Below are 27,348 nucleotides of genomic sequence, written 5' to 3' on the forward strand. Positions count from 1 at the left end.
GAGTCTTTAAAAAAATATGATATAGCTCTCATGGAAATACTTTTTAAAATATTTGGCTTGTATGGCTCTCTCAGCCCAAAAGGTTCCCGACCCCTGAGCTAGACACTTCACCCTTGCTCCTGATGGGTGGTGGTTAGGGCCTTGTATGGCAGCTTCCGCCCTCAGTGTGTGAATGGGTGAATGTGGAAATAGAGTCCAAGCGCTTTGAGTACCTTGAAGGTAGAAAAGCGCTTTACAAGTATAACCCATTTACCATTTACTTGATAGGGGTGTATGACATCACTATCCAATATTTACTTCTGTTTTGAATCAAAAGCAATAAATAAACTGCAACAAGAAGATTTTTCCCAGTTTTGACCACGTCCACAAACTGAGTGTCATTAATTGTTGTTTATTTGATAAATAAGTAACATTCATTCTGTGTTTTATGGAATATTAATCATTTGAATGTTTTTGTGTCACTCTTAACAATACAGTTTCATCTTAATAAAAATGACTCTGCGCCTCCATTTGGATAGGACAATAATACATAGGTGACCACAAGAAGAAGACATATTGTCAGAGGTGCTATCTCAGAGGCGAGAGGTCTGCAGAACTAACCCCATACTGCTTGTAGCCCTCAAAGAGAGACTTTCTTTGCTTGGGACTGGACAGCGCCACGAGTCTCTGACTGGGTACACAGGTTCTGGCTGCTCGGGACACGGGCCAGCACACTGGGCGCCCACCTTGGTGTTTAGGGTGTTCTTGCTTGGGGGCTTTAGGATGAAAACATCTGTATTGGTTTATAATATATGATCAAACTTTAATCTGCAATGAATGAAAATGAGTTACACAATTTAAGCAGCTTTATGCTTGTTATGTTGAGCAAAACAACTCCATGTGTTCTTACTGGCAAGAAGCTCTGTGCGCGCTGAAGCTTTCCGGGGTATCTTGGGGGTACCGAGTTGGCATCCGTGACCCGCAACCAGGGGCCTCGTCTTAGGTCGGGCGAGCTGGCAAATCCGAGGAGTGGCGACCGCCGTCTGAGTTGCCTTCCTCAGCTAAACGCCGCATTTCAGGCCTTGGATTTTAAGTTGCTTTCTTGGAAACCTATAGAAGTGTGGTGGTTTACTCACAGGGGTAGGCAGTTGTAAGGCCGGCTGCCAAGTAGGAGGGGGCCCCCGGGGCTGGGCAAGAAGACACAACCGCTCCGACGTTACAGCCCTGAGAGCTGATTCACTCACTTGCCACTTTGGGGAACGCCTGGGGAGTCAAGTATTTTACATACCCCCTATATTTAAGCTTTTTTATAACAAATATTTTAATAATGAACAGATTGTATTGTCATGACCTGAAAAACACACAAGTGCATTAAAATTAAAATATTACAAGACAAGTTTCACATTAATCATTGTAGGAGCCATTTTAGGCATCCTTATTTTTGTGTTGGCATTACTTTTTTTTGTCACTAGGTGGCGGGCTTTTTGGTTGAGCAGTGCAGGGTTGAAGGCATATATAGGAGCACAGGTGAGCTGATTAGGGAGGACTCAGGTCTGGGAGCACAAACCGTTCTTACCAACAGCAGACAACAACGGCAGACAGCAGCGGCAGACAACAACAGTAGACAACAACGGCAGACAACGGCAGACAACAGCGGCAGACAACGGCAGACAACAACGGCAGACAGCAGCGGCAGACAACAACAGCAGACAACAACAGCAGACAACAACGGCAGACAACAGCGGCAGACAACAGCAGACAACAACGGCAGACAACAGCGGCAGACAACAACAGTAGAAAACAACAGCAGACAACAACGGCAGACAACAACGGCAGACAACAACAGCAGACAACAGCAGACAACAACGGCAGACAACAACGGCAGACAACAACGGCAGACAACCACAGCAGACAACCGCACACAGCAAAAGGCAGGAAAGACAGGAGAACATATGGCACAATGTCACTACAATAATCCATGGTATGTTTCATTCACCCTGCAAGTTTATTAATAAATATGCATTAACTGGATTTCTGACTGGACCTCACTTCATTGCAATGTTTGCTGCTGCGTAGGATCACTCCCTTAAACCTGTTGAGTAGTGACAATAAATTTGAACATTTGAAGGTGAAGATTGCCACTACAATCATTTTTACTATATGAATTTAGTGAACAAAAATGGTATTTGATACTGATATTTCTAATTACAAAAAAATGACAATAGTTAAAAAAACGTTATAAAAAACTGTGGGCATTTTCTGTGTCCTTTAAGTCATGTCCACGAAGTTCATAAAACCCCAATAACACGCAAAAATAACCGAGTTTGAAACAAATCATTTGATCATTTAAATATTCATTATTGATTTCATTATTTCATGATTTATTTCACAATGTAACATGTTATTGTTTTAATGATTACAAATATATATTTTTAAAAGGTAGAAAGTAAAACTACTAAAAAATGTAAACTTTTTTGCTGGCATTTTTTGTGTCCTTTAAGTCATGCCCACTATGTTCATAAAACCACAATAACACGCAAAAATAACCCTCTTTGAAACAAATCATTTGACCGATTAAATATTTATTGTTGATTCAATTTCATGATTTATTTCACGATGTAATACATTCTTGTTGTAATGATTACAAATATATTTTTAATAGGAAGGAAGTAAACGTAGTAAAAAACTACCTATTTTTGCTGGCAATTTTTGTGTCTTTTAAGTCATGTCCACTATGTTCATAAAACCACAATAACATGCAAAAACATATTAGTTTAAAAAAAGAATTTGATAATTTAAAAAAATATTTAATTAATTATTGATTTCATGATGTAATTAATCATTTCTTTAATCATAACATCCATCCATTTTCTACCGCTTGTCTCTTTTGGGGGTGCTGCCGCAAGTTAGGAAAATTTTACAGTAGCAAAAAACAATAAACAATTTTTGTAGGAATTTTTTGTGTCATTTAGTCATGTCCAAACATGCAAAACCTAGTTTGAAACAAATCTGTTGCCATAATACAGCTATTTTTTGGCAGTTATAAAAATGTAGACACACTTTTAAGTTTATTTTCATTTCATTAACAATACACAAAGATATTTTGCTTTCTTACGAGAGTTGAGTCTGGAATGTTTTACTCCTGCACAGTTCAGCCAAGCGAGGTGTTAACTCTGTGAAGAAAATATTGCTTTAAATAAAACATTGCTGCTGTTATTACACAATATACATACATATAAATATACGTACATTCATACACATTTAGATACACACACACACACACATTATATATATATATATATATATATATATATATATATATATATATATATTTATATATATATATATATGGGGCGGCATAGCTCGGTTGGTAGAGCGGCCGTGCCAGCAACTTGAGGGTTGCCGGTTTGATCCCCGCTTCTGCCATCCTAATTACTGCCGTTGTGTCCTTGGCCAAGACACTTTATCCACCTGCTCCCAGTGCCACCCACATTGGTTTAAATGTAAAAATTAGATATTGGGTTTCACTTTGTAAAGCGCTTTGAGTCACTAGAGAAAAAGCACTATATAAATATAATTCACTTCACACACACACACACATATATATATATATATATATATATATATATATATATATATATATATATATATATATATATATATATATATATATATATATATATATATATATATATATATATATATATGTAGGTGTGGGAAAAAAAATCACAAGACTACTTCATCTCTACAGATCTGTTTCATGAGGGGTTCCCTCAATCATCAGGAGATTTTAATGGAAGCATTCACATACAATGGTTTATATAGAGCACAGAGTGGGTGGGTACAGGCAGGCGTAGGGTGTGGTGATTGGCTCATGTGTTACCTAGGAGGTGTTTCCGTCTATGGCGGCATGTTGAAATGATTTCACTGCGCTTGTTGAGGGATGATAGCTCTGGGTGATATATAATAAACAATTTCTCTTTTAAGCATAGGTTGCATCTTTTATTACCACTGTTGTAAGGTGTGCTGGATGCAAGAATTTGCCATGTTATTGAATATTCAACATTATTGTCTTTGAGGTTCCAAATGTGTTTGCTGAGTTCGGTAGAATTCTGCAAAGTCTGGTTTCTAAAGGAGGCGTTGTGATTATTCCATCTTGTTTTGAACGCTCCTTCGGTTAATCCTACGTACGTGTCGGATGTGTTAATGTCCTTGCGTGTTACCTTTGCTTGGTAAACGACTGATGTCTGTAAGCACCTTCCGTTGAGAGGGCAATCAGGTTTCTTGCGGCAGTTACATTCATTAGGCAGTCCTTTTGCAATTGCTTTGTTGTGGTTTGAAATGATTTGTTGCATGTTATTCATACAGCTGTAGCTCAATTTAATGTTGTTCTTGTTGAATATTTTTCTTAGGGTTTTTTTTCCCACACCTACATATTGCGCTCTACCACGGTATCGAGCACTATTCTCCGGATAATCCAATCAAGACATATATATATATATATATATATATATATATATATATATATATATACATATATATATATATCCATCCATCCATTTTCTACCGCTTATTCCCTTTCGGGGGCGCTGGCGCCTATCTCAGCTACAATCGGGCTGAAGGCGGGGTACATACACATATACATATATATATATATATATATATATATATATATATATATATCGGTGACGTGCTGTCAGGGGTGGCAAGTGAGGCAGTGCCTCACCTGCCACCAGGTGGCTTGACCATGACGTGTTCCAAAATGAGGTCATAAAATAAAACAAGTTTTAATATTTATTTTTTAGTTTATGCTTTCTATATGATTTTGGTGAGGTTCCTGTATATTTTGATCATTTTCATGGTCAAAATCGTGGAAATTCCATCTTTCCTGATCAAAACAATGCAGCAGATGAGAAGTGAGGCAGACACAGCCGGTGCCTCCACGGCTAAACACAGTGTGTATTGGGCGTGCATGCGAGGGAGCGCATGCTTGTTGCCACGTGGAAAAGGCAGGTCTTGAGGCAGCAAGTACCTCTGCCTCAAGGTAGGGGGCGATATATTGTCAACTAGCAGTTGAATGCCTCAGCAGTACTCTGACTCGCCACACTGGGAGAAGTGGGGGCGCTCAAGCTAGCAGACGCAGGTCTCTACAGCGGAAACCAGCATTTTTTTATTTTCTTTTTTTTTAACTGTATTTATAACAAACATGGCATTTTTATTAGAGTAAGCCAGCGTTTGTGGGGGTTTTTTGTCGGATGCAAAAATATTGTTTAATTTCTTGGCATGAAATTGAATGAAATGAATGTTTCTGCCAATATGGTGGATTATATACTGTATCCAAGATGAAGTACTTCTCTAAACTGGACTTTAAGACAAAATGAATGCGATCACACAAAGAGGTTTTCATAAAGAATAACTATTGCTGCTTCAGATACAAATACAGAAAGGTAATATACACTCACAATACTTGATTTATTTTGTTAAAAGCAAATGTGACCAAGAAGTATTTAATAACAACTTTATCAAATACTGTTTGGACCCATTTATCATATCATAATATCATCATGATAACGTTTTTATGAAAGGGAATAACTCCCTTTTTTCCCTGTAACTCTAATGTGCAACCTAAATCAACAGTGACTAGAGCTGCACATATCAATTTAAGTACAAAAAAAAAGAAAAAAAAAAGTATGCATGCCTCACCTGGTGTTTAGTTCACCGCACGTCACTGTACATACATATGTATATACATACATATATATATATATATATATACACACAAATATATATATATATACACACGCACATATATATATATATATATATATATATATATATATATATATATGTGCGTGTGTATATATATATATATTTGTGTGTATATATATATATATATGTATGTATATACATATGTATGTATATACATACATATGTATATACATACATATATATATATATATATATATATACACACAAATATATATATATATATATATACACACACACATATATATATATATATACACACGCACATATATATATATATATATATATATATATATACATACACACACACACACACACGCGCACACACACAAACACACGTGTGTGACAAATATACCATTCTCAGTGGGAAGTTTGCTTCTCTGCGAGGGCAATTTGTCCAGCCAGTGAACAGAACGACTGCAGGCCAGCAAACAGAAGGCGATTAACAGATTTAAAAATAAATAAAACAAATGAATTAAAAAAAAAAAAGACACGGCTCTTTCAAATCATACCGGTCAGGATATGGAAGTCGGTCAGGTCTGGGTTGAGCCAGCTGCTGGATGCGGGTTGTCATGGTAATGGCATGGGATGTGGCACACTGATCAAACACAAGAACCAGAAAAAGAAATGAACAACTTGAGGTGGTTCTTTTATTATGGAGGTCGAATGGGACAAAATTAAATACATACACAAATCAATAATTACTCAAATGTGTCATTAATTACAAGTACATTTAATAATTGAAGTATTTATCTAAATATTTATTTAATTAATTATGCAATTTCTTATAAGTACATTTAATAATTGAAGTATTTATCTAAATATTTATTTAATTAATTATGCAATTTCTTATTTCTTAACCCTTAGATGCACGAGTGACTGGACCCTACACTCTTCCACAAGTGGGTCAAAAATGACCCATGTTAGAATCAACGTGTTTTCATGCCATTTGTTGTCATTTTGGTGAAGAATAATCACTTGTATAATATTTTGTAATATGTTTAGGACCACACAAGAATGATTTCATGTTTGAAATATCTTTATTCTTCACTTTTCTTCTTCACAATTTAATACAAAATTACCCAGAACAGCAATAGAAAAAATGTGAACATCCATTATGTGTGCGTGTGTATGTATGTCCAGTCATAGACAGTTCCTCTTTCTTTTCCCTGTTTTGCCTTCTCTCATCATTGTATGCAGTTCAGACAAACTACCTGTTTCTGGCTGTGATCATTGCACACAGGTACATTGCATTTCCCACAACTGTTGTTAACATGGCGATCTTTGTTACTTGGGCAGATCTGACACCTCTTTCTCTTTGGTTGGCCCTGTCTGCTTCTCTCCTGTGGCTGGATTTTGGCTTTTGTCGCCCCACACCTTTCCATTGCTACAATAATCGAGGTTTGCAGTTGGGGGCAGCCTTCCAGTCGACTCCTCATGTGTGGGGTGACAAGCTCCTTTGACAGCTCTTTGAGGAAGATCCGTCGTGCATTGGTGATGCCGCTCTTGAAATCTGGGTGCTGAGCCGTGAAAAAGGTGTAGGAATTCAGGGTGGCGATGTCAATTATGTTGTACCACAACACCATGGGCCACCTCTGTGTTTGGCGCTTGCAGGTGTAGGTTCCAACCATCTGGTCAGTGGTCTACACATCTTTTCGTCTTGTTGTAAAATGTGATCACTTCTGGTTTTTTCTATCTGCTATTTTCATCCACTACTTTGTCGTGGTGCATCGTGCTCAGGAGCACAACAGCTTTTGCTGTCTTTCTGACATAGCTGACCATGGTAAGGCTGTTGTTGAATCCAAACTCTGTGCTGTGAACCTCCCTGGACTTGGAAGGCTTCATCAGAGGAGGGATGTCTGGCTTGTTCAGACGTAGAGTCCCCACAATAGTGAGATCCTTCTCTAGAAGATGCTGTGCAAGAGGCACACTGGTGAAAAAGTTATCCATTGTGATGTTGCGACCTGTGTTTCTAAATCTACCACACAACTGCTTGACAATGTTTTCCCCCAGATTCTTCTGAACTTCTTCACCTGGTTGTCTCCCTGTGTAAACTATACCATCTATTGCATAGGGGATGCGTGCATCACAAACCCAGAAGATCTTTAGGCCGTACTTGGCGGGCTTGCTTGGCATGTACTGTAAGAACTTGCACCTACCCCTGAATGGCACAAGCTGTTCGTCCACAGTGACACAATCACTGGGGATGAATCGCTGTCTGCAGTTGACCAGGAACAGGTCCCATACATAGCGGAAGGCTGCCATATGGTCTGTTTCCAGTCGGAAGGCTCTGATCCTCTTATCATCGAAGCGTCAAGGTACGGCGAATGTCTTCAAATCTTCCAACAGCCATAGTGGCCTTGTACATGGGATTATGTAGAGGACTCCCAAAAAGCTCACGGACTGAAACATCCCAGTTCTTCTCACTTCCTGCAAGCAGGGTCAATCCAATGAAGGCCATGAATTCATCTTTAGTGACATTTGTCCATTCTTTTCTTCTAGCTGTTGCTACTCTCCGTCCTTCCAAGTTTGTGCACTTCATCACCTCTTGTAATATATCATCAGTGATAAAGAGCTCCCATGCATCTTTTGGTGAGACAGTGGTGCTAAGCCCTTCTGCAGGCCCTGACCGACTTCTGATGATATTGTGGCTCTGTGTTCTACCCTGGGAGGGAGGTAACTCGCTCCAGTAAGAGCCCTTCCGACTCATTCTGTTGGACATGATATTTTCTTCTTCAGAGGACACCGAAGAGGAATCTTCTGAGTCAGATTGATCCTGTTCAGTTGGATTTCCAGGTGGACGACTGCCACTGCCACCTGGACAATAGTCTGGGTCCTCATCATCAGAAATTTCAGACTCTGAGTCCAACCCCATTACTGCCTCTCCATCATCCAGGATCTGTAGGACCATTTCAACTGTGTATCTAGAAGCCATGACACCTTGATGAAGAAACATGAGATTAATGTTTTCAATAGATCAATATGTAGCACTCACTTACACACACATACACACTAAATACCATATAGTAATGCTAGCTAGCTAGTGTTAGCTAGTTGTAAAGTAGGCTAATTTATTGATGAATAATACTAACACTCTTTCACACGCACAAACACAATACAAATAGTAATGTTAGCTAACTTAGTTAGCTAGCTAGTGTTAGCTAGTTGTAAAGTAGGCTAATTTATTGATGAATAATACAAACACTCTCACACGCACAAACACAATACAAATAGTAATGTTAGCTGACTTAGTTAGCTAGCTAGTTTTAGCTAGTTATAAACTAGGCTAATCCGTTGATAAATAAAAGCAGTGAATAAGTCATGAAAGACACACACACACTATACTATATGACAATAATACTTACATGTATCAGCTCTTCCTGTGTAAAATAGTCTTCCTGAAGGGTCAAACTTCTGATATAGTCCGTGTGGTCCACAATTTATTTATCCAGACAGCCACAGCTGATAAGAATTGAAGGTTCCCATTGGATTCCAAAGAAAATGCATGTGGGTCATTTGTGACCCACTTATGGAAGCTTGGGGTAGTAGTACAAAAACTAAAATTTCTTAACATTTTTAAAAGGTAAGTTAGAAATGTAAATGGAATTATGTCAAAAACATGTTTTTTGAGGAATACCTGGAATATGAAATGTTAAAAAATTTTCATTACAAAGATATTTCAAGAAAACAACCTCACCGGGTCATTTTTGACCCACTTATGCATCCTAGGGTTAAATAGTTACAAACACTATGCTAGGTCAAATGGGATAAAATCAAATAAATATTTAATTCTTTATATTTTTTAGAATTTCAAAAAGGTTTTTAATCCATTAAACTTTAAAAAGTAAAAAAAAACCTATGTTATTAAATAATGAGTGAATTAAATATAAATTGGTACTTAAAAAATGTTAAAAGGAAAAGCCTTCACAATTATAAGGCAATTACATTAGAAATGTAGTTGAAAAAATATGTAAACAATGTGTTTAAAACACAAATGTAAAATATTGGGTTTTTAGAATGAAAAACTATAAAATAAAAAACAGCAGGCCCTCATTCCAGTGTTTTAAATATTTAATTTATCCAGTAATTTATCATCCACACAAACTATCAACTTACCGTTACACATTTAGCCCGATTTATTTTTCAAAAGGTAAACTGGCCCATGTTGAACACAGAAAGCCCTTAAACAGTAACATTAGTTATTGCATGAGGAAGACGTGGTAACATCTTCTTACTCCTTTTCAGACATGTTAAATTGTGTAACTGTAAAGGTGACGTCCTTCAATGGAACTTCATTATTCATATTTGAAACAAAGCAAAGCATAAACATTGCCAAACAGGAAACTAATATATTTGTTACACAGCAGTTGATAATTGTTAGTATTTCCAGGTTGGTGAGTGGCTGATTACTGTGTATAACACTGGAGAATATTTCAATACTTTCTACATTGAAAATATTTAATTAGTAGTCACACAATACAACCTGGTGAAAATTTTTTCCCGTACACCAAGTGAAGACTTTTCCAGCAGGATGAAGATGTTGTCCTCCTGTCTGATACAGAAAACTGTACACAGCAACCAATATATTCCTTCTGGATGAATCCATTTTCCAAATAAGTCAAGGTGTGTTTACCTGTCAGTCAGCCGCAGTCTGCTGGTTGCTAAGGTATCACATGGTCCACCTGTGGGGGGATGAGATAACAGCACAGAGAACCAAAGACAAGTTCCAGACCACATGACAGAATGGATCTCCTTCAAAATCACACAACTTTATTTTCAAAGCTTATAAAACACAACAAAGCGATATCATTTGTTTTCCTTTCCAAAAAGGTCAGGATGACAAAGATTGAAAATTCAACTAAATAAAGAGCATCCTTTCAAACATTCACGGGCCTAGGAAACTCTCAGGTGTGCTTTGAAGAAGTCCTCTAGATGGGTGACTAACACCTACAGGAAGGGAAGAGTCACAGTTCTCCACTCAAACCGGATCTACTGTACTTTGGGTCTCTGAGTACGTAAAGCCAAGAGAAACATTGTACTGGCTGCAAAAGTCCAAAAGGAGTTGATTTAGCTGCCTGCTGGAAGTGTATTTTTGGGGGGGAGAAAGGTGAGAGTAAATATGGAGTAATGTCATCCTCAGTAGTGTCAGAGCGTCTGCACAATGACGGGGTACAGCAGAGACATGTGCTCGGCCCCCCGGATGGGCAGCTTGTGTGTGGTGTAGTAGTGGATAACCTCCGGTATGGTGGCGAAAGGCGGGCTGTTCTCCCCCAGCACCAAGCATCCGTCGGCCAAACGAGTGAACTTCATGTGCATGAAGCCTTTGCAGCTCCTGGGAAGCCGAGCAAGCGTCATTTAAGCACTCCAGGCGCCGCAGAAAAAAATGACATTTTGAGATTGAAATGAAGCGTATACCTGAGTGAGAGGGAGTATTCGTTGCGGCAGGTCTGGCTGTTCCTCACCAGGTAGGAGCTCTCTTTGCACAAAGTCAGCAGGGTCTCAGCCTCCGAGCGGCTCAGGGCTCCGTGGTACCATCTGTTACAAACACAACGTACAGTAAGTACCCCCAAAGCTCATTTGTCTGCACATTTTAGCAGTGTTTCCATGGAGACACAATACATGAACAGGACTGACCGTATACAAGGATTTTTAGCTGCTGGACAGTTGTTTGATGCTTCATTCATGGCCCATTTCTTCAAACTGGTATTACAACTCTATTTGTTTGCAAACCGGCTATGAGTGTCCCTTGTCAATATTGATATTAGTCCAATATTAGCAAGTATCCGATTATATCGGTTTTCATCCAAATAGTCAATCAATCAATCAATGTTTATTTATATAGCCCTAAATCACTGGTGTCTCAAAGGGCTGCACAAACCACAACGACATCCTCGGTAGAACCCACATAAGGGCAAGGAAAAACTCACCCCAGTGGGACGTCAGTGGCAGTGACAATGATAACTATGAGAAACCTTGGAGAGGACCGCATATGTGGGCAACACCCCCCCCTAGAGTTATAGGTATGATATCATCACAGTAATAAGTAGGGGTGTGGGAAAAAATCGATTTGAATTTGAATCGCGATTCTCAAGTTGTGCGATTCAGAATCGATTCTCATTTAAACATTTTTTTTTTTTTTTTTTTTAATCAATCCAACAAAACAATACACAGCAGTACCATAACAATGCAATCCAATTCCAAAAGCAAAGCTGAGCCAGCAACACTCAGAACTGCAATAAACAGAGCAATTGAGGAGACACAAACACCACACAGAACAAACCAAAAGTAATGAAACAGTATCAATATTAGTTATCATTTCAGCATAGCAGTGATTAAAAATCCCTCATTGACATTATCATTAGACATTTAAAAAAAAAAAAAGAACAATAGTGTCACAGTGGCTTACACTTGTATGGCATCTCATAAGCTGGACAACACACTGTGTCCAATGTTTTCACAAAGATAAAATAAGTCATATTTTTGGTTCCTTTAATAGTTAAAACAAATTTAAATTATTGCAATCAGTTGATAAAACATTGTCCTTTTCAATTATAAAAGCTTTTTAAAAAAAATCTACTACTCTGCTAGCATGTCAGCAGACTGGGGTAGATCCTGCTGAAATCTATGTATTGAATGAATAGAGCAGTGGTTCTCAACCAACATTTATTTAATTCAAGTACCCCCTAATCAGAGCAAATCATTTTTGGTTGAAAAAAAGAGATAAAGAAGTAAAATACAGCACTATGACATCAGTTTCTGATTTATTAACATTTTATAACAGTGCAAAATATTGCTCATTTGTAGTGATCTTTCTTGAACTATTTGGAAAAGAAGATATAAAAATAACTAAAAACTTGTTGAAAAATAAACAAGTGATTCAATGATAAATGCAGATTTCTCCACATAGAAGTAATCATCAACTTAAAGTGCCCTCTTTGGGGATTGTAATAGAGATCCATCTGGATTCATCAACTTCATTCTAAACATTTCTTCACAAAAAAAGAAATCTTTAACATCAATATTTATGGAACATGTCCACAAAAAAGTCTAGCTGTCAACACTGAATATTGCATTGTTGCATTTCTTTTCACAGTTTATCAACTTACATTCATATTTTGTTGAAGTATTATTCAATAAATATATTTATAAAGGATTTTTGAATTGTTGCTATTTAAAAAAAAAATCTCACATACCCCTTGGCATACTTTCAAGTACCCCCAGGGGTACGTGTAACCCCTTTTGAGAACCACTGGGATAGAGAATGCTTTTGAATCGGGAAAAAAAAATTGTTTTTGAATTGAAAAAAATAATCGATTTTGAATGGAATCGTGACCCAAGAATTGATATTGAATGGAATCGTGGGACACCCAAAGATTCACAGCCCTAGTAATAAGGTCAGGGTACAATAGTTTTGTGGTGTATGCCCCCCTCCCCAAAAAGCTTTGTAAAAATGCCATAGTGTGTAAAATGAAGTGGCAGGAATGTTTACGATGAACAAACTTACTGTAATTAAACACAAACCTAACACTGAAATGTTTTTAATCATATTTGTTAGTACAAACAAGTATTTTCAAGTGCAAATAATTGCAGGAACACTTATTGTTTCAAGTCAATATTTAAAAGAATACCTTACAGTTGATGTCCTTAAAGTAACAATACAAACATCCAGTGAAAACAACAATGTACAGTTTAGTGTCTTTCAACGTTTACATTATGGGACAAAAGTGTCCTCTTCAGTGGTCATTTTTTATGTCAGTCCGGAAAATGTAAAACTAAACTAACAATATAACATTTAATAATGTAAATACCTCACTAAACTGATGTTTGACTTCGTTGGCTTCAAATATCTTTTCTGTGTGACGCTTTGAGGTGGCAACTTGTATAGGCCTGAATAGGCTCCAGCCCCCCCCGCAACATTCACAGACAAACAGTTAAAAATTAGATGAATGAATTGTGGATATATTAAGTAACTTTTTAGTTTACTCTTATTTCCAGCGTGAAAATGTCTTTTCTGGCTTAACTTCATCAATTATTGTGGCCAAAAGCCATTACCACTCTACATCAATAGAATGACAGTGGTTAATAATAAATAGGGAAGTTTTTTTCATACCAAACTATGTTCTGTTTGACTAATTTCACTTGATCAAACCTTTTCTAAAGATAATATGATTATATGCCCATATCTGCTGCCCTAATTAGTAAATACTAACAAATTAGTTTGTTCCTGTCAAAATGGAAATAAAGAGTACATTCAGTAAGCAAAGATAAAAATTACTTTACTGACGCACACCATTTCTGGGCTTTTGTGGACCATATAAGATAACCTGGCAGGCCAGATCTGGGCCCTGGACTTTGAGTTTGACACCTTTGCATTAATGGCTTGAATTTAACCATTTTAAATAAATAAAGACCTCATTAAAAGGAAAGTTTAAAATGATGCTGCTGCTAAATCAATATTAATGAAGTAATATTCATTTTAATTGCCTTTAGTATAATGGACTTAATGTTTTTTAATTGTCTAACAATTTAAATAATGACCATTATTTTTTTACATGTATTTATATTAAATGTATGACATTTCATAGACTTTTTTTTTTTACATCAACTTCAATGCGATCCAAACGGTATGCACACACATTCCTGCTACTCACACTTGTCTTTCTAGCGGCATGTAGGGGTCCACACGCTCTCCCAGAAGGGGGAGGGCGTCACAGACCAGACGCAGTGTGTTGAAGTCCGCTGACGTGCTGGAGCCGCCGGTCTTTGCGAGCCTGCTCTGCTCCGTATGGACGCGAGAACGCTCCCTCTCGGCACCTTCAAACTGAACTGTCAAACGAGAAGAGGCAGGTTAGCGCTGGTCTTATAAGGTTGATGGTTAAATAGTGACCACATGTACCCGCGAGAGCTTTGGAGATGTTGTCCTTCTTCCACTCCCACGGCTGGTCGTATTCGTCGGCCGGCCGCTCGTCGTTCTGGGGCAGCCTGCTCTCCCTGATGGGGGAAAGTCCGGCGTCAAGTTGTTGCGGCACCGTCAAGGCAACTTTGGCCTGCTGGCGGGTCCTCTCCTCGTACGGGTTGTCGTACAGCTGGCTGGCGCTCCCACTGGTGCACTTGTTATGCTGCATTTCTGCACAGGAAGATTGACCCATGTTTCTCATGCAGCAACTAACGCCTCTTTTCGGGTAAACTGCCCAGGTGTGGCCAACGAAAAAAATATTCTCCAGGGCATCAACAGCCGTGGCTGTAGGCAACTCCTTGATGTTTTTATGTTTTTTTAATGAACTCCACAAGAGGGCAGTGTATGCATCATGAGTTCAGCGACTTTATGGAGCTTTGCATGGCCTTTCAAATGTTACTTTGAACCAATACGATGTGTTAATAAGTGATTACACAGAACATAGTATTCCAACATAGATTGTGTGACTGTGACTATGTTTACACTCGCGTCCAGAGTGGACCAAATGGGACTTTTGGAAATCTGATTTTTTCGAGTACAAGTAAAATGTGATCTTTATCAGACACCATTACAAACTTGCAGACCCCAATGTGGCCCCAGTGTGACCTCCACGTCATTTGCATGAAGTGAAAACAAAGGAAGTTGACCGGATTCCGTAAATAAACAAAGACGTTGCTACTACGACTACTACTTTGCAAAACATAAGTCGACACACCCTAAAAATTAGCCTTTATATGAAAATAGATAGGTAACACAGACATCAGCGTGGATCTACGTATACATGTATGTAGCATCATTCAACAGTCGGTTAAATGATGCAGACATGTTTGTTACTGCCTAGACTTAGACTTGTATGTGGAAGTAATAGGCAACTATGATTGTACTCTTTTAGACTGCAATATTGTTCAATGAAGGACACGTATTACGTATTTCTAGCTTCTTCGCTATTGTGTGCTTAGCTGTTGTGTAGCTGCTGTATCTTAGTGGCGTATCGCCTACTATGTTAACTTTCTGTTAATGACTTGACTACAATAGAAGAAAAGACCTACCTTGTGTGTTTATTGGAGTACATTTAGATGCTAACTGGCTGATGTAATGTGTATTTTGCCAATATTGGACCTATCTCAATATCCGTTCACCCCTATTTGGTATCATTTCATTTTTTAAATATTTCCCAATATTCAATGATTTTTTACACATAGATAATGATACCTGCAAAATGTAAAAACTACATTACACAATAAAATACAGGAGCTGTAAAATACACGAGGCGCGACCTCGTTCAACAAAATTAGTCGTAAACATGGAGCAGAGCTGCTGCCTCGTTAGAGATAAAAAACCCAAGAATGAACCTGAAATAATCAGCTGAGCCTCAAACGGCTCCATGTAGCTGCAACAGTCCGATGGGGAGGATTTGGGCTCCCAGCTGGGCCGAGTCCTTGAATCTGGGCAGGCGTCGAACGGGTCGGAGTAGTCCGTGTCTGCGTCTGGCGCTACTGGGGCGGAAGGCAGCACCTTAGGGAGTAAGGAGGGACAAACTTTGATAATGATTTTGCCCCATTAAATGGATTTTTCCAAAATCTTACAGGCTCCACTTGAACAGTGACAGGACTCAGAGGATCCTTAGAGTGGCCAAACTCCTGAGAGTCCACTTTGATCAATCTGTGTTTGGGGGACAGCACTCTCACCTGCAAATTAACAATTGCCTTCAATATCTATGAATACCATAAAGATGCTATTTAATGTGTTCACTTCATTTACGGTGTTCACATAGTCAACTACAGAGAGTACCGGTTTACAAGAGAGGAACTCTTCATTAGTAAATTTAACAAATGCATTTTATCACAATATTTAATAGTAATTTGTATTTGATATATTTTTACAAAACATAAAGAAAACATTTGCGATACAAAGAATAATGAATGCCCCCAATACAATCTATGTGGTATTTAAACTAATTACAATATGAACTAAACTACATTAAACCATTAAATAGGGCTCCATGTGCAATCAAAATCAAAGTTTAAAAAAAAAAAAAAAGCTTACAATAGCACTTTGTACTTTAAGTGCTCATTAGTACTTTTAAGTTACAAAATTGTAATGTTTTGATTTAAAATAATGGGCAAAATTGTCAAATGATGTATTGAATGTTGCCATTTAATTAACGGACATTTTATCACAATTTATGGACTAACCCTAACCCACAAAAAGCATAAATGGTTGGAAAAAAGTACGAAAGGTAAAATAACAGAATTCAATGAACCGTATATCACAATATGTACTGTAAATATGTTAACTCAATGACGACAACCTTCTTCTTTGTAGAAGTATATTTTTACTCAGTGTAAATTCAAGGAACACAATAACAAACAAGCCACCGCGTTCACATTTACCGACGAACAACCGAGCCCGCGCATAGAGCAATGCATGCTGGGAGGTACCGTAAATACACAAAAAGAGTGGCTGAACCGTAAGTACCATAAAAATGGGCAATGCAAAAACAGAACATTTACAAATAAATAGCAATAGATCACAAAATATATACAAAGAAATTTGCTAAATAAAATATAATTAATTTATTTGGTGATTTGTGACGGATCAATTGATGTGAATTTCCATCCATCCATCCATCCATTTTCTGCCGCTTATTCCCTTTCGGGGTCGCGGGGGGCGCTGGCGCCTATCTCAGCTACAATCGGGCGGAAGGCAGGGTACACCCTGGACAAGTCGCCCCCTCATCACAGGGCCAACACAGATAGACAGACAACATTCACACTCACATTCACACACTAGGGCCAATTTAGTGTTGCCAATCAACCTAGAAAATACACACAATACAAAAAATATATAAAAGGCTGTACACTTTTTTAAAAAGTAGAGTATGTTCCTGTGGACATGGCCTTAGCTGCATGTTATAAAAGCACCGCTAAAAAAATAATTTGTCCCCATTAGCGCTTGTAACAACAACATTGGTAATATTTGGTTAATATTCAAATAAGGTTGTCCGGACAACCCCACTTGAATATTTGCTACCGGTAACTAAATGTATTTCGATACTTTGCGATTTTTTACTAAATAAAGGGCACCACAAAAAATGGCATTATTGGCTTTTGCTGAACAAAAAAATCTTAGGGTACATGAAACACAAGTTTCTTATCGCAACTTAAATAAAATATTGAACATGCTATACAACTTGTGTTTTAGTAGTAAGTAAACAAACAAAGACTCCTAATTCGTCTGCTGACGTATGCAGTAACATATTGTGTCATTTTGCATTCTATTATTTTGTCAACATTATTAAGAACAAGTGGTAGAAAATGTATTATTAATCTACTTTTTCATTTATTGTTAATATCTGCTTACTTTCTCTTTTAACATGTTCCATCTGCACTTCTGTTAAAATGTAATAATCACTTATTCTTCTCTTCTTTGATTAGTTTTGAATGATACCTCAAATTTGGGAATTGATCCAATACAAAGTAGTTACAGGATCATACAATGGTCATAACTTAAGTCCTGGTGTCCAGTGAAATATTTCCTGGGTTTAGAAACATAATATACATTTTTAATAAAAGGAAAAAAAATGTTGTGATACTAAAAAATATCAATGTAATCATAGTAGTATCGACCAGATACACTCCTGTACTTGGTATCATTACAGTGGATGTCAGGTGTAGATCCACCCATGGTGTTTGTTTACATTGTGACACCAGGGAGCTACGGTGTGTAGTGAAGCATATTTAGCTATTACTCGTCCTGCAGCGATAATGATACTTGTAAGAAACGTACTTTATTTGTCACCATGGAGGCGAGGGTTAGTGATTTAGAAGTAGCTGCAACACCGCAGATGGATGTTAGCCGCTAGCTAGCCATGTCTTAAAGCACTTCTTCCTGAAGGTGTTTCAGTGTTATAGCTTCACCTTTATATTTACTTTTTAAGCCAAAATGTGTCCATTCTCCCTTTTCCGTCTACACACTGTGTCTGCTTGTAAGTACTCTGTGATTGTGCGCTGCCGAAGATGCTCCTCTGCTCGTAAAACAAGCAATGTCATGACGTTACGACGCGCCGTCATGCCGGTTTAAAAAAAGGAGGTTTTGGCGGGTTACTGGAACTTTTTAGAAGCGGTATAGTACCAAATTTGATTCATTAGTATTGTGGTACTATACTAGTAGCAGTATAGTATACCGTACAAGCCTATATTCAAGTCACGATATGTACATGGACTATTGTTGTCGGCTATTGGATGGTTATTTAGAGGTTTTGATTGACGGACTATTTATGTATTCATTGATTTATGACTTAGAATGCATGAAAAAAATTTAAAAAATGTGTGTTCATGTCTTAAATAGGGATTGAAAATGATAAATAGCACTTCTCACTCTAATTTTTGCGTATTTTCAGTATGACTGATCTGATACTGTGGTCAGTATTTTCACATACTTTGTGGATTGTAAACACAATTAGATATGGTTTAACGGATACAATGAAACACAATTAAGCCTATAAAATCAACTTGTTTTTCCACTCCTCTGGTATTTTAATACTTCATACATCTGCAACCAAAATTAGCTTTTTTAACCAGTAATCTGTTTTGAAAATACTAAATATTACTAGTTATTATAATTTTCAAATTAAATAATATATTGCGAGACTCGGTTTGAACCTTTATCGAATCATATCATGAATTTTTTATGATTCACATCTCTGCATTTATCAAAAGGGAGAAAATATGTACTGTAAACCAGTGGTTCTCAAATGGGGGTACGCGTACCCCTGGGGGTACTTGAAGGTATGCCAAAGGGTACGTGAGATTTTTTGAAAATATTTAAAATATAACAATTCAAAAATCCTTTATACATACTGTATATTTATTGAATAATACTTCAACAAAATATGAATGTAAGTTCATAAACTGTGAAAATAAATGCAATAATGCAATATTCAGTGTTGACAGCTAGATTTTTTGTGGACATTTTCCATTAATATTGATGTTAAAGGTTTCTATTTTTGTGAAGAAATGTTTAGAATGAAGTTGATGAATCCAGATGGATTGTTGCGAGCCGCTACTCGGATCTCTACACGTTGTAGTTAATTGTTCCTTTTTGTATCACTCTCCGTCGTTCCACTTGCTTAGTTCCTGATTTCCTGTTTGCTTTGTCTCCATGGTTCCTCATTAGTTACACCTGCTACTCTCGGGTCCCGCACACCTGTTACTGGTCATCACCTTTCCTATATAAGCCTGCCTTTTCGTGTTGATCATTCTGGATGGTTTGTTTGGTCCATTCAACATACACGTTGGTATTTCTTTGTATTCTACTATTGCGAAGTTTCGCCTTAGCCTCGATTGCGCTCTGCACGTCTATTTTTGGACTCTATTCTCGTTGCTAAGTTTTAGCTTAGCTTACAGTGCGTTCGGCACGCCTTTTCTTTGTCGTTTTTGTATCAGTGTTCTTTTATGTTTGAATGAAATCAAGTCTTACCTGCAAGCCCTGCCTGTCTTTGGTCCTCGTGCATCCCTGGGGTGACAACGCGTCATGGATCTCTATTACAATCCCCAAAGATGGCACTTTAAGTTGATGATTACTTCTATGTGGAGAAATCTTTCTTTAGAATTGAAGCACTTGTTTATTTTTCAACAAGTTTTTAGTTATATTTATATCTTTTTTTTCAAATAGTTCAAGAAAGACCACTACAAATGAGCAATATTTTGCACTGTTATACAATTTCATAAATCAGAAACTAATGACATAGTGCTGTATTTTACTTTTTTATCTCTTTTTTTCAACCAAAAATGCTTTGCTCTGATTAGGGGGTACTTGAATTAAAAAAATGTTCACAGGGGGTACATCACTGAAAAAAGGTTGAGAACCAATGCTGTAAACAACAAAACAAATGATAAAACATGTAAAATTCAACATTATATCACGGTCATTATTTTAGTAATGTGTGATGATCAATACATCTGAATGTATCAAATGAAACTAAAGAATAAATAAAAATACGTGAATAGACAATCTAAAAGAGTAAATAAGAATGTGAAAACAATTATATATTATCAAATCTTGGGAATTTAAAAATATTGGTCTAAAATTGGTAACAATTTTTGAGTATTATGAAATATTGCTACTTCCACATGTGATTTAAAAAATGACATGTGACATTTATTTTTGTGCACATTTTTTTATTTTGTTTGATTAGATTTTTTATGGTTTTGAAAATACTTATATTATTATATAAAGTCTCACAGTATGACAAAATTTGTCAAATAAATGGTATTGTCGGAAATGAATACACAAATGAAGATTGAATGAGGTGTTAATTTGGTATTTACACGACTACATCTACAATAGTATCACAAGTCTGGAATTACAGACTGCTAAAGTGATATTTGTATTTTTCCAGGTGTTTATTTGAGGCGAGACCTTTATTTGTGGAAGATCTATGGCGTCTATTGAAGACAAAGCCAGAATTATGTGTGGAAATGTCAGGAATAACAATGTCTTATACACACTCTATAACAAATGAATGACATACCTCTGCACCGTTCAAGATAGGGAACACGGGCAGGCTCACTTTGGTAGCGTCGTAAGCAACATTCTGCGGCTCCTTATCCGAGCACTTGTACGGGTCTTCAAAGTCCAGGTCCTTCTGGGCTCGGTAGGCGCGCAGGATTTCGCTCTCGCTGTAGTCGGGCCTCGGAGGCTGCGGGGGATCACGCCGGTTGCCAAAGTTCAGGTAGTCCTTCAACCACTTTGCCATGGATCTGGGAGCAAAGACAACAATGTGATTTCTACCAACATGGCTGCTGCTGTGTGTCATTCAACTCCATAGTTTAATGCGTGTTTCATCCTCATTGAGGCACAAAATAAGATACATTTGTAGGAATAAATAATATTAATAATAAATAAGCAAAAATCAAAAATATTTTATAAGGCGCCTTTCGAAGCACTCAAGGTCGCCGTGCAGCATGTAAAACAACAAAAAGTTTAAAATGTAATAAAGCAACACTGGAAAAACCAGTCACATTTCCCGCTTTCTCACTGGCACTCATGGAGGGCGGACGCTCCCCTTCCCAGAATCTCCTGCTTGCTTCTTTGTCTTGTTTTTTTTCTCGCACTGCTCTCCAAATCTAAACATTGGAACTATTTAACTGGCCTCAACCAAATTGACAAGATCTTGGGTTTGGGGGAACCTGCTTGTTGTGACGGAGCGGTTGTTGCTGGATACGCCACGGACTCTTGGAAGAAGTAGGAGTGTCGTGTGCCTGGCGACCCTTCGGTGGAAGAGGTACAGGCAGCGGGACATCTGCTGATTGGAGTAAGCCTTGCTCTGGTTTGTCTACAAACAGGAAGCTGCTGGCAGTCTTCAAACTACCCCAAAGCTGCCACAAATGATTGGAGGATGCGGGAAGAACTGTGGACACTTGTGATTTTTGATCACATCGGCCTGTCTGCCCCACATGATTTAGAGGATCAGTCATAGACAATTTAGAGTGAAAAGCAAATGTTATTTTCACTGGCATACAAAACATCCTAACTTGGATTGTTTCCCTGGCTTGGAGGCTGTCCCGAAGAACAGTGCAGCGAAGACACAACAAACTACCTTCTTGTCTCTCATGGACACACACCTGTTGTTGTTGACTTTGGACTGACTATCGGTGGCACAACATCAAGGCCGCGGAACAGAGACCCACTGCAGGCTTACACACACACATGCAAACATAAAATATAGGCCACACACACATACCCATCCCCCAATCCAACGCCCTTGACGCAAATCCCATAGGGGTGATGGACGGATGGACAGCGCCTGAAGAGCTGCAGCCTTCCCCATAGCCCCCCCCCTCCTTCCTTGGGATGATGTTCGAAACCGGTCATCCCGATTGTTCGATAAGAAAAGAACCGATTCCATGGATTCAAATCCCTATTTGGGAAACGGTTCCCGTTATCGAAGCCAGTATAGTAAAGAAAAATATTTGGTTCTTTATTCGAATCCCTGGGACCGAATCCCGTGTCACAGGAAATGTCCTGTGGGACATCACATGAAATGACGTAGCTCGGTCATTTGGCGGCAGATACAGAAACAGCAAAAACAATGGACCGGAAAAAAACGCTGCAAGGCATGGCTTCATTTGACTAAAAAATACGGGGAGGAAACGGCTATCTGCAATTATTGCCTGGCTTCACTCTCATGTAAGGGGAGCAGTACAACAAGCATGTTGAAACATGTTCAGGCCGTACATAACCTGAAGGTTAGAAAAGCAGCGACAGAGATGACGAAGCACGCCCTCCTTCCTCTGCTTCAACCTGCAGTTCCAGTGATAGTGCCGGTGAGTAACTAACGTTACGGTTCATTTCCCAGGTATCACTTAAGTACTTTCTGTTCTATTCTATTCTATTCCGTATCTGCTCACTTGTAGCCTTTAGGCTAAAATAACGTTACCTCTTATGTCAACCAGGACTGCAGTAATGTTAGCTAGACTAACGTTACCTAAGCATAGTGAGTGGCTAACGTTAACGTTAGCCTTTTTGTATGTGTCTTTAACGGTATCTTGCCGCCCGGTATCTTGCAGGTCTGTCTAATAAACTAGTGCTTGCAAGATGTGAATGAAGTTAATGTCAACCTTATCCTTTTTCAGATGATGACAGCCAGAGTGGCCAGGGCAGTGATTGTTAACCCATCGAACAAGGCCAGGTATGACGCAGAGCGCAGAAAGATGAGTGAGGAGGAGAGTAACAACATTACTCGCAAGCTAACGAGAATGACGGTGAAACATCTCCTCCCCTTCAACTTGGTGAACACAGACGATACGAATAATTGTATTTTTCTGACATGTAATGGAGCAAAAATTAAACAACACCATTACTGTGAGATTTGTTTAAAATATAAAGTGCTGTACAATACAAATGAATGCAGGATTTTTTCTTAGGTGTTCCACTTAAAGGGGCACTGTCAGGATATGATAGATCACAGTCAGTGATCAATGTGTTACTGTATATATGTTTTTGTGTTACTGTATATATTTGTTTTTCTGAAAAATCCCACATAATATACTTTGGGTAACAACAGTTATTTATTGATTTTATAACTTTTTTTTTTTTTTAAAGGGGGGGTTAATATCAGTCAATATTTATTTAGTTTTATTTTTTCTTATAAAATAAAAGTGAGCTTTGATTAAACAAAGTATTGTGTGTTTTTTTCCATATACAACAACCTATTTGGATTCGATAAGAGAATTGATAAGGAATCAGTTCGATAAGAGGATTCGATAATGGCATCGAAATCGATAATTTCTTATCAAACATCATCCCTACTCCCTCCCCTCTGTTGCTACATATCTCGAAATGTACGTTATAATATGTATATGTGCTTTGCTATGAGGGTTTTTTTTCCCACTCCAGACTGGGCCCATTCTAGATTGTATTTTTTTTTACTCATCCTTCAGCAGCGTTGACCTTTTTCCTATCTTTTACGAGGCGCCCTGTGGCGACCCATCAGCGTTACTGTTCTGTAGCCCCGTACACTGTTTGTCTAATCTTGAATGGGTTTGTGCTGAAAACAAAGTTTTGCTGTACTTGTGCAATGACAATAAAGACCTACCTACATTTGATTGTGCAATGTTGTGACAGCTAAAAATCCCAATCGTGCAGCTCAGATAAAGATGCATTGTGCAGTATAACTCAAAACGTGTCTTATTCCGTTTGAATGCATTAGCACAATGAACAACGTCAAGCACAACAAACACGTCAGAATGCTCTCAGAATGAGACAAAAATAATGAAATTCGGTGATTTGGTAAAATTGCAAACAGCTCAAATGATGTACAAAGCAAAGTATAACAAGCTACCAAAGAATGTACAACAATTCTTCTGTAATAAAGAGGCGAAATATAACCCTAGAGGAAAATCTAATTTAAAACATTTGTATGCACGTGCAACACTTAGAACCTTAAGCATATCCGTATGTGCAGTTAAATGATGGAATGGATTCATTAAAGAAGTTAGACAGTGTACTGATATGATCCTCCTTCAGACATGTGATTTGACCACAATGAAAAAGACTGAAAACATTTCCGGAAGTCTGGAGGACGAAGGCCCCCAACCAGGTCCAGGGCGGTGCCCTGGTGGGGGAACAAGGTGGGGCAACGCCCCCCGAATCTCCTGGTTTTTCACCAATTTTAACATGCTAAAATTAACAAAGGCTGCACCATGTGAAGAAAATATTTTAGTATTTAAAGACATGAAAACATCATTAATACATTAATACATACCCCAATTATCCTAATGAATCACTGTATATGGTTCAGTCCCAACAGTATTTAGTCACTAATATTTACATCTTGTGTTCATTTCACATCCACAGGTGTCACATTGATCAGTGTTATCATCTACAGTTTATTTACAGTATTACCACATTACTTCACTTCAATTCTTTTAGGCCTGTGAGGTCAAGACAGAGTGATCGATCGATCGATACTGAAGCAACGTCAACTGGAAGTTGATTAACATGACGTCACACAAACCGGACAGGACGCTCCCAGCAAACGTGTCTTTCGTTGTAAAAAGTAAGAACAAAAACTTTAACAAATAAAAACGAAAGATTTGCATATACAAACACTCAAATAATTATTTTTATTTGAGTGAAAGCGTCCTTTCTCTCGAGAACCGACATCATTTACATTTTACCCCCCGCCCCTCCCGACATTAAAAAAGACGGAATTCCGACTTTATACGGAAAAATCACCTGCCTGCTCTTTAAGAGGTTGTTCAAATGAATAGTCCTTATGTTGTGAGCACAATACCAATGGGCGCAATTTGCAAAATGCGTTTGCGCATTTTGCAAATTTGTAGTAAAACGAAGGCAAAAATTCACAAATAACACTCACCTAAAATGTCGACAACTTACTGGACTTGAAGATAAAGTATACATTTTACTTTTGTGTGGGAAAACGTCAGAATATTCCTTGCTTTAGCTCCAATTTGGCAGCAACTCCAGACTAATTGTGGAGTTGCTGCCAAATTGGAGCTAAAGCAAGGAATATTTGCCACACAAAAGTAAAATGCATACTTTATCTTCAAGTCCGGTAAGTTGTCGACATTTTACGTGAGTGTAATTCGTGAATTTTTGCCTTTGTTTTACTACAAATTTGCAAAATGCGCAACCGCATTTGCGCCCATTGGTATTGTGCTTACAACACTTACAAAGTACAAAAAAGAAAAATGGTGAGAAAATACTTTCAACCTTACTGACAATAAGATATTCTTCATCTCAGTATGTTAATGACTGACTCAATGATATATTACAAAACTGTTGTATTAATCATTCACGGATGTCATTGTGCTTGTAATTACAATACAAATACAATGACAATGCTTACATTGGGATTGTAAATAATGTAAATAATTCAACGTATAAACTCTGATGATGAACTTGTGTGATGACTTTATTATGCTGATAGTATATATTTGTACCATTAATTGATGAAGGTGGACCCCAACTTAAACAAGTTGAAAAACTTATTGGGGTGTTACCATTTAGTGGTCAATTGTAGGGAATATGTACCGTACTTTGCAATCTACTAATAAAAGTTTCAATCAATCTACAAAAAGAAGTCGGTAAATGAACGTATACATTTGTAAGTGGGAAAAGGGGTAAGATTAAATTAGCTTTGCTTCTTCCTACTCCTTTTCGGACATGAAGTAAAGTGAAATGATATGAAATAGTGTGATGTACCAGGCTGGAAGCGTGTTTATGTTCCAAATAAACCAAAGAAAAAAAGAAGGAATACAAAGGGGAATTTTGTGTTTGCAGTCATAAATTCAACCAAAAGTTAGTAATTATTGTTCGCCTGCTAGCTCACATTTCAGCATGGCTTTGTAAGCTGAAAAATGGCTTTGCTTTGTTTTTTTGTATTTCAAATGACTTTGCGTGGATGTTTCCCTCCTATAGTTTAAAAGTAGGGAAGTATATATATGTTTCCCCCCTACAGCTTAAATGTACGGTAGTATATAAATGTTTCCCTCCTACAGTTTAAAAGTAGTATATAGTTGACAAAAGCACAAGTTGATGAAGAGAAATGTCTATCTGCTAAAGCTAAGCTAGCTTGCTAGCTACATAGTGTTGGGTTTTACTTTGATGACTTACTTACCTTCTTTACCCTCGTTACCTTCTTTCTTCACATTGATGGCTCTGCGCTTATCTTGAATCCACTTGTTTGTATCATCTAGTGCTTCTTTAGTGGCACTTTTAAGTCAGAAATGCAACCATCGTGTAAGGCACTAGCCGGCAGCTCGGTAGCTCTGGCTGCTTGCCGCGTTAGCCTATCCTTGTTAGCCTAGCCGCGTTAGCCTAGCCGCGTTAGCCTATCCTTGTTAGCCTAGCCGCGTTAGCCTAGCCGCGTTAGCCTAGCAGCGGCTCACAGGCTCGAACAGCATGTTTCTTTTCTGCATGGGCCAAATTAAAAAGCGTGTTTCTTTTCTGCATGGGCCAAATTAAAAAGCATGTTTCTTTTCTGCATGGGTCAAATTAAAAAGCATGTTTCTTTTCTGCATGGGTCAAATTAAAAAAACTACCTCTATTGTTTACACACCGTGTTAAAACAATACTTGACCAAAGAATCTCATAAACATGATAATCAACTGATATCT

The 27,348-nt window shown here is 37.9% G+C and overlaps 2 protein-coding genes across 3 annotated transcripts; both read right to left on the reverse strand.

The window, feature by feature from the left end:
* Positions 1-540: 540 nt before the first annotated feature.
* Positions 541-6,438, reverse strand: LOC133548665 (sperm microtubule associated protein 2-like). The gene is made up of 6 exons (XM_061893639.1): positions 6,258-6,438; positions 6,101-6,162; positions 3,095-3,152; positions 1,116-1,242; positions 890-1,040; positions 541-755 (listed from the first exon to the last, which is right to left on the reverse strand). The coding sequence occupies exons 1-6, from the start codon at positions 6,317-6,319 to the stop codon at positions 568-570; spliced, it is 648 nt and encodes a 215-aa protein (XP_061749623.1). The 5' UTR covers positions 6,320-6,438; the 3' UTR covers positions 541-567.
* Positions 6,439-10,493: 4,055 nt separating this feature from the next.
* Positions 10,494-27,048, reverse strand: LOC133548889 (SH2 domain-containing adapter protein F-like). 2 transcript variants are annotated; one of them, XM_061893839.1, is made up of 8 exons: positions 26,850-27,047; positions 21,237-21,465; positions 16,288-16,389; positions 16,054-16,216; positions 14,642-14,872; positions 14,397-14,571; positions 11,161-11,280; positions 10,494-11,077 (listed from the first exon to the last, which is right to left on the reverse strand). In XM_061893839.1, exons 2-8 carry the CDS (start codon positions 21,459-21,461, stop codon positions 10,891-10,893), a joined length of 1,203 nt encoding a protein of 400 aa, XP_061749823.1. In that variant the 5' UTR covers positions 21,462-21,465; positions 26,850-27,047; the 3' UTR covers positions 10,494-10,890. The 2 variants fall into 2 exon arrangements, with proteins under 2 accessions (XP_061749823.1, XP_061749824.1); XM_061893840.1 differs by lacking the exon at positions 16,288-16,389 and having other exon boundaries at positions 26,850-27,048.
* Between the last annotated feature and the right edge of the window lie 300 nt (positions 27,049-27,348).

Source organism: Nerophis ophidion, linkage group LG03 (genome assembly GCF_033978795.1).
Source record: "Nerophis ophidion isolate RoL-2023_Sa linkage group LG03, RoL_Noph_v1.0, whole genome shotgun sequence".
NCBI lineage: Eukaryota > Metazoa > Chordata > Actinopteri > Syngnathiformes > Syngnathidae > Nerophis > Nerophis ophidion.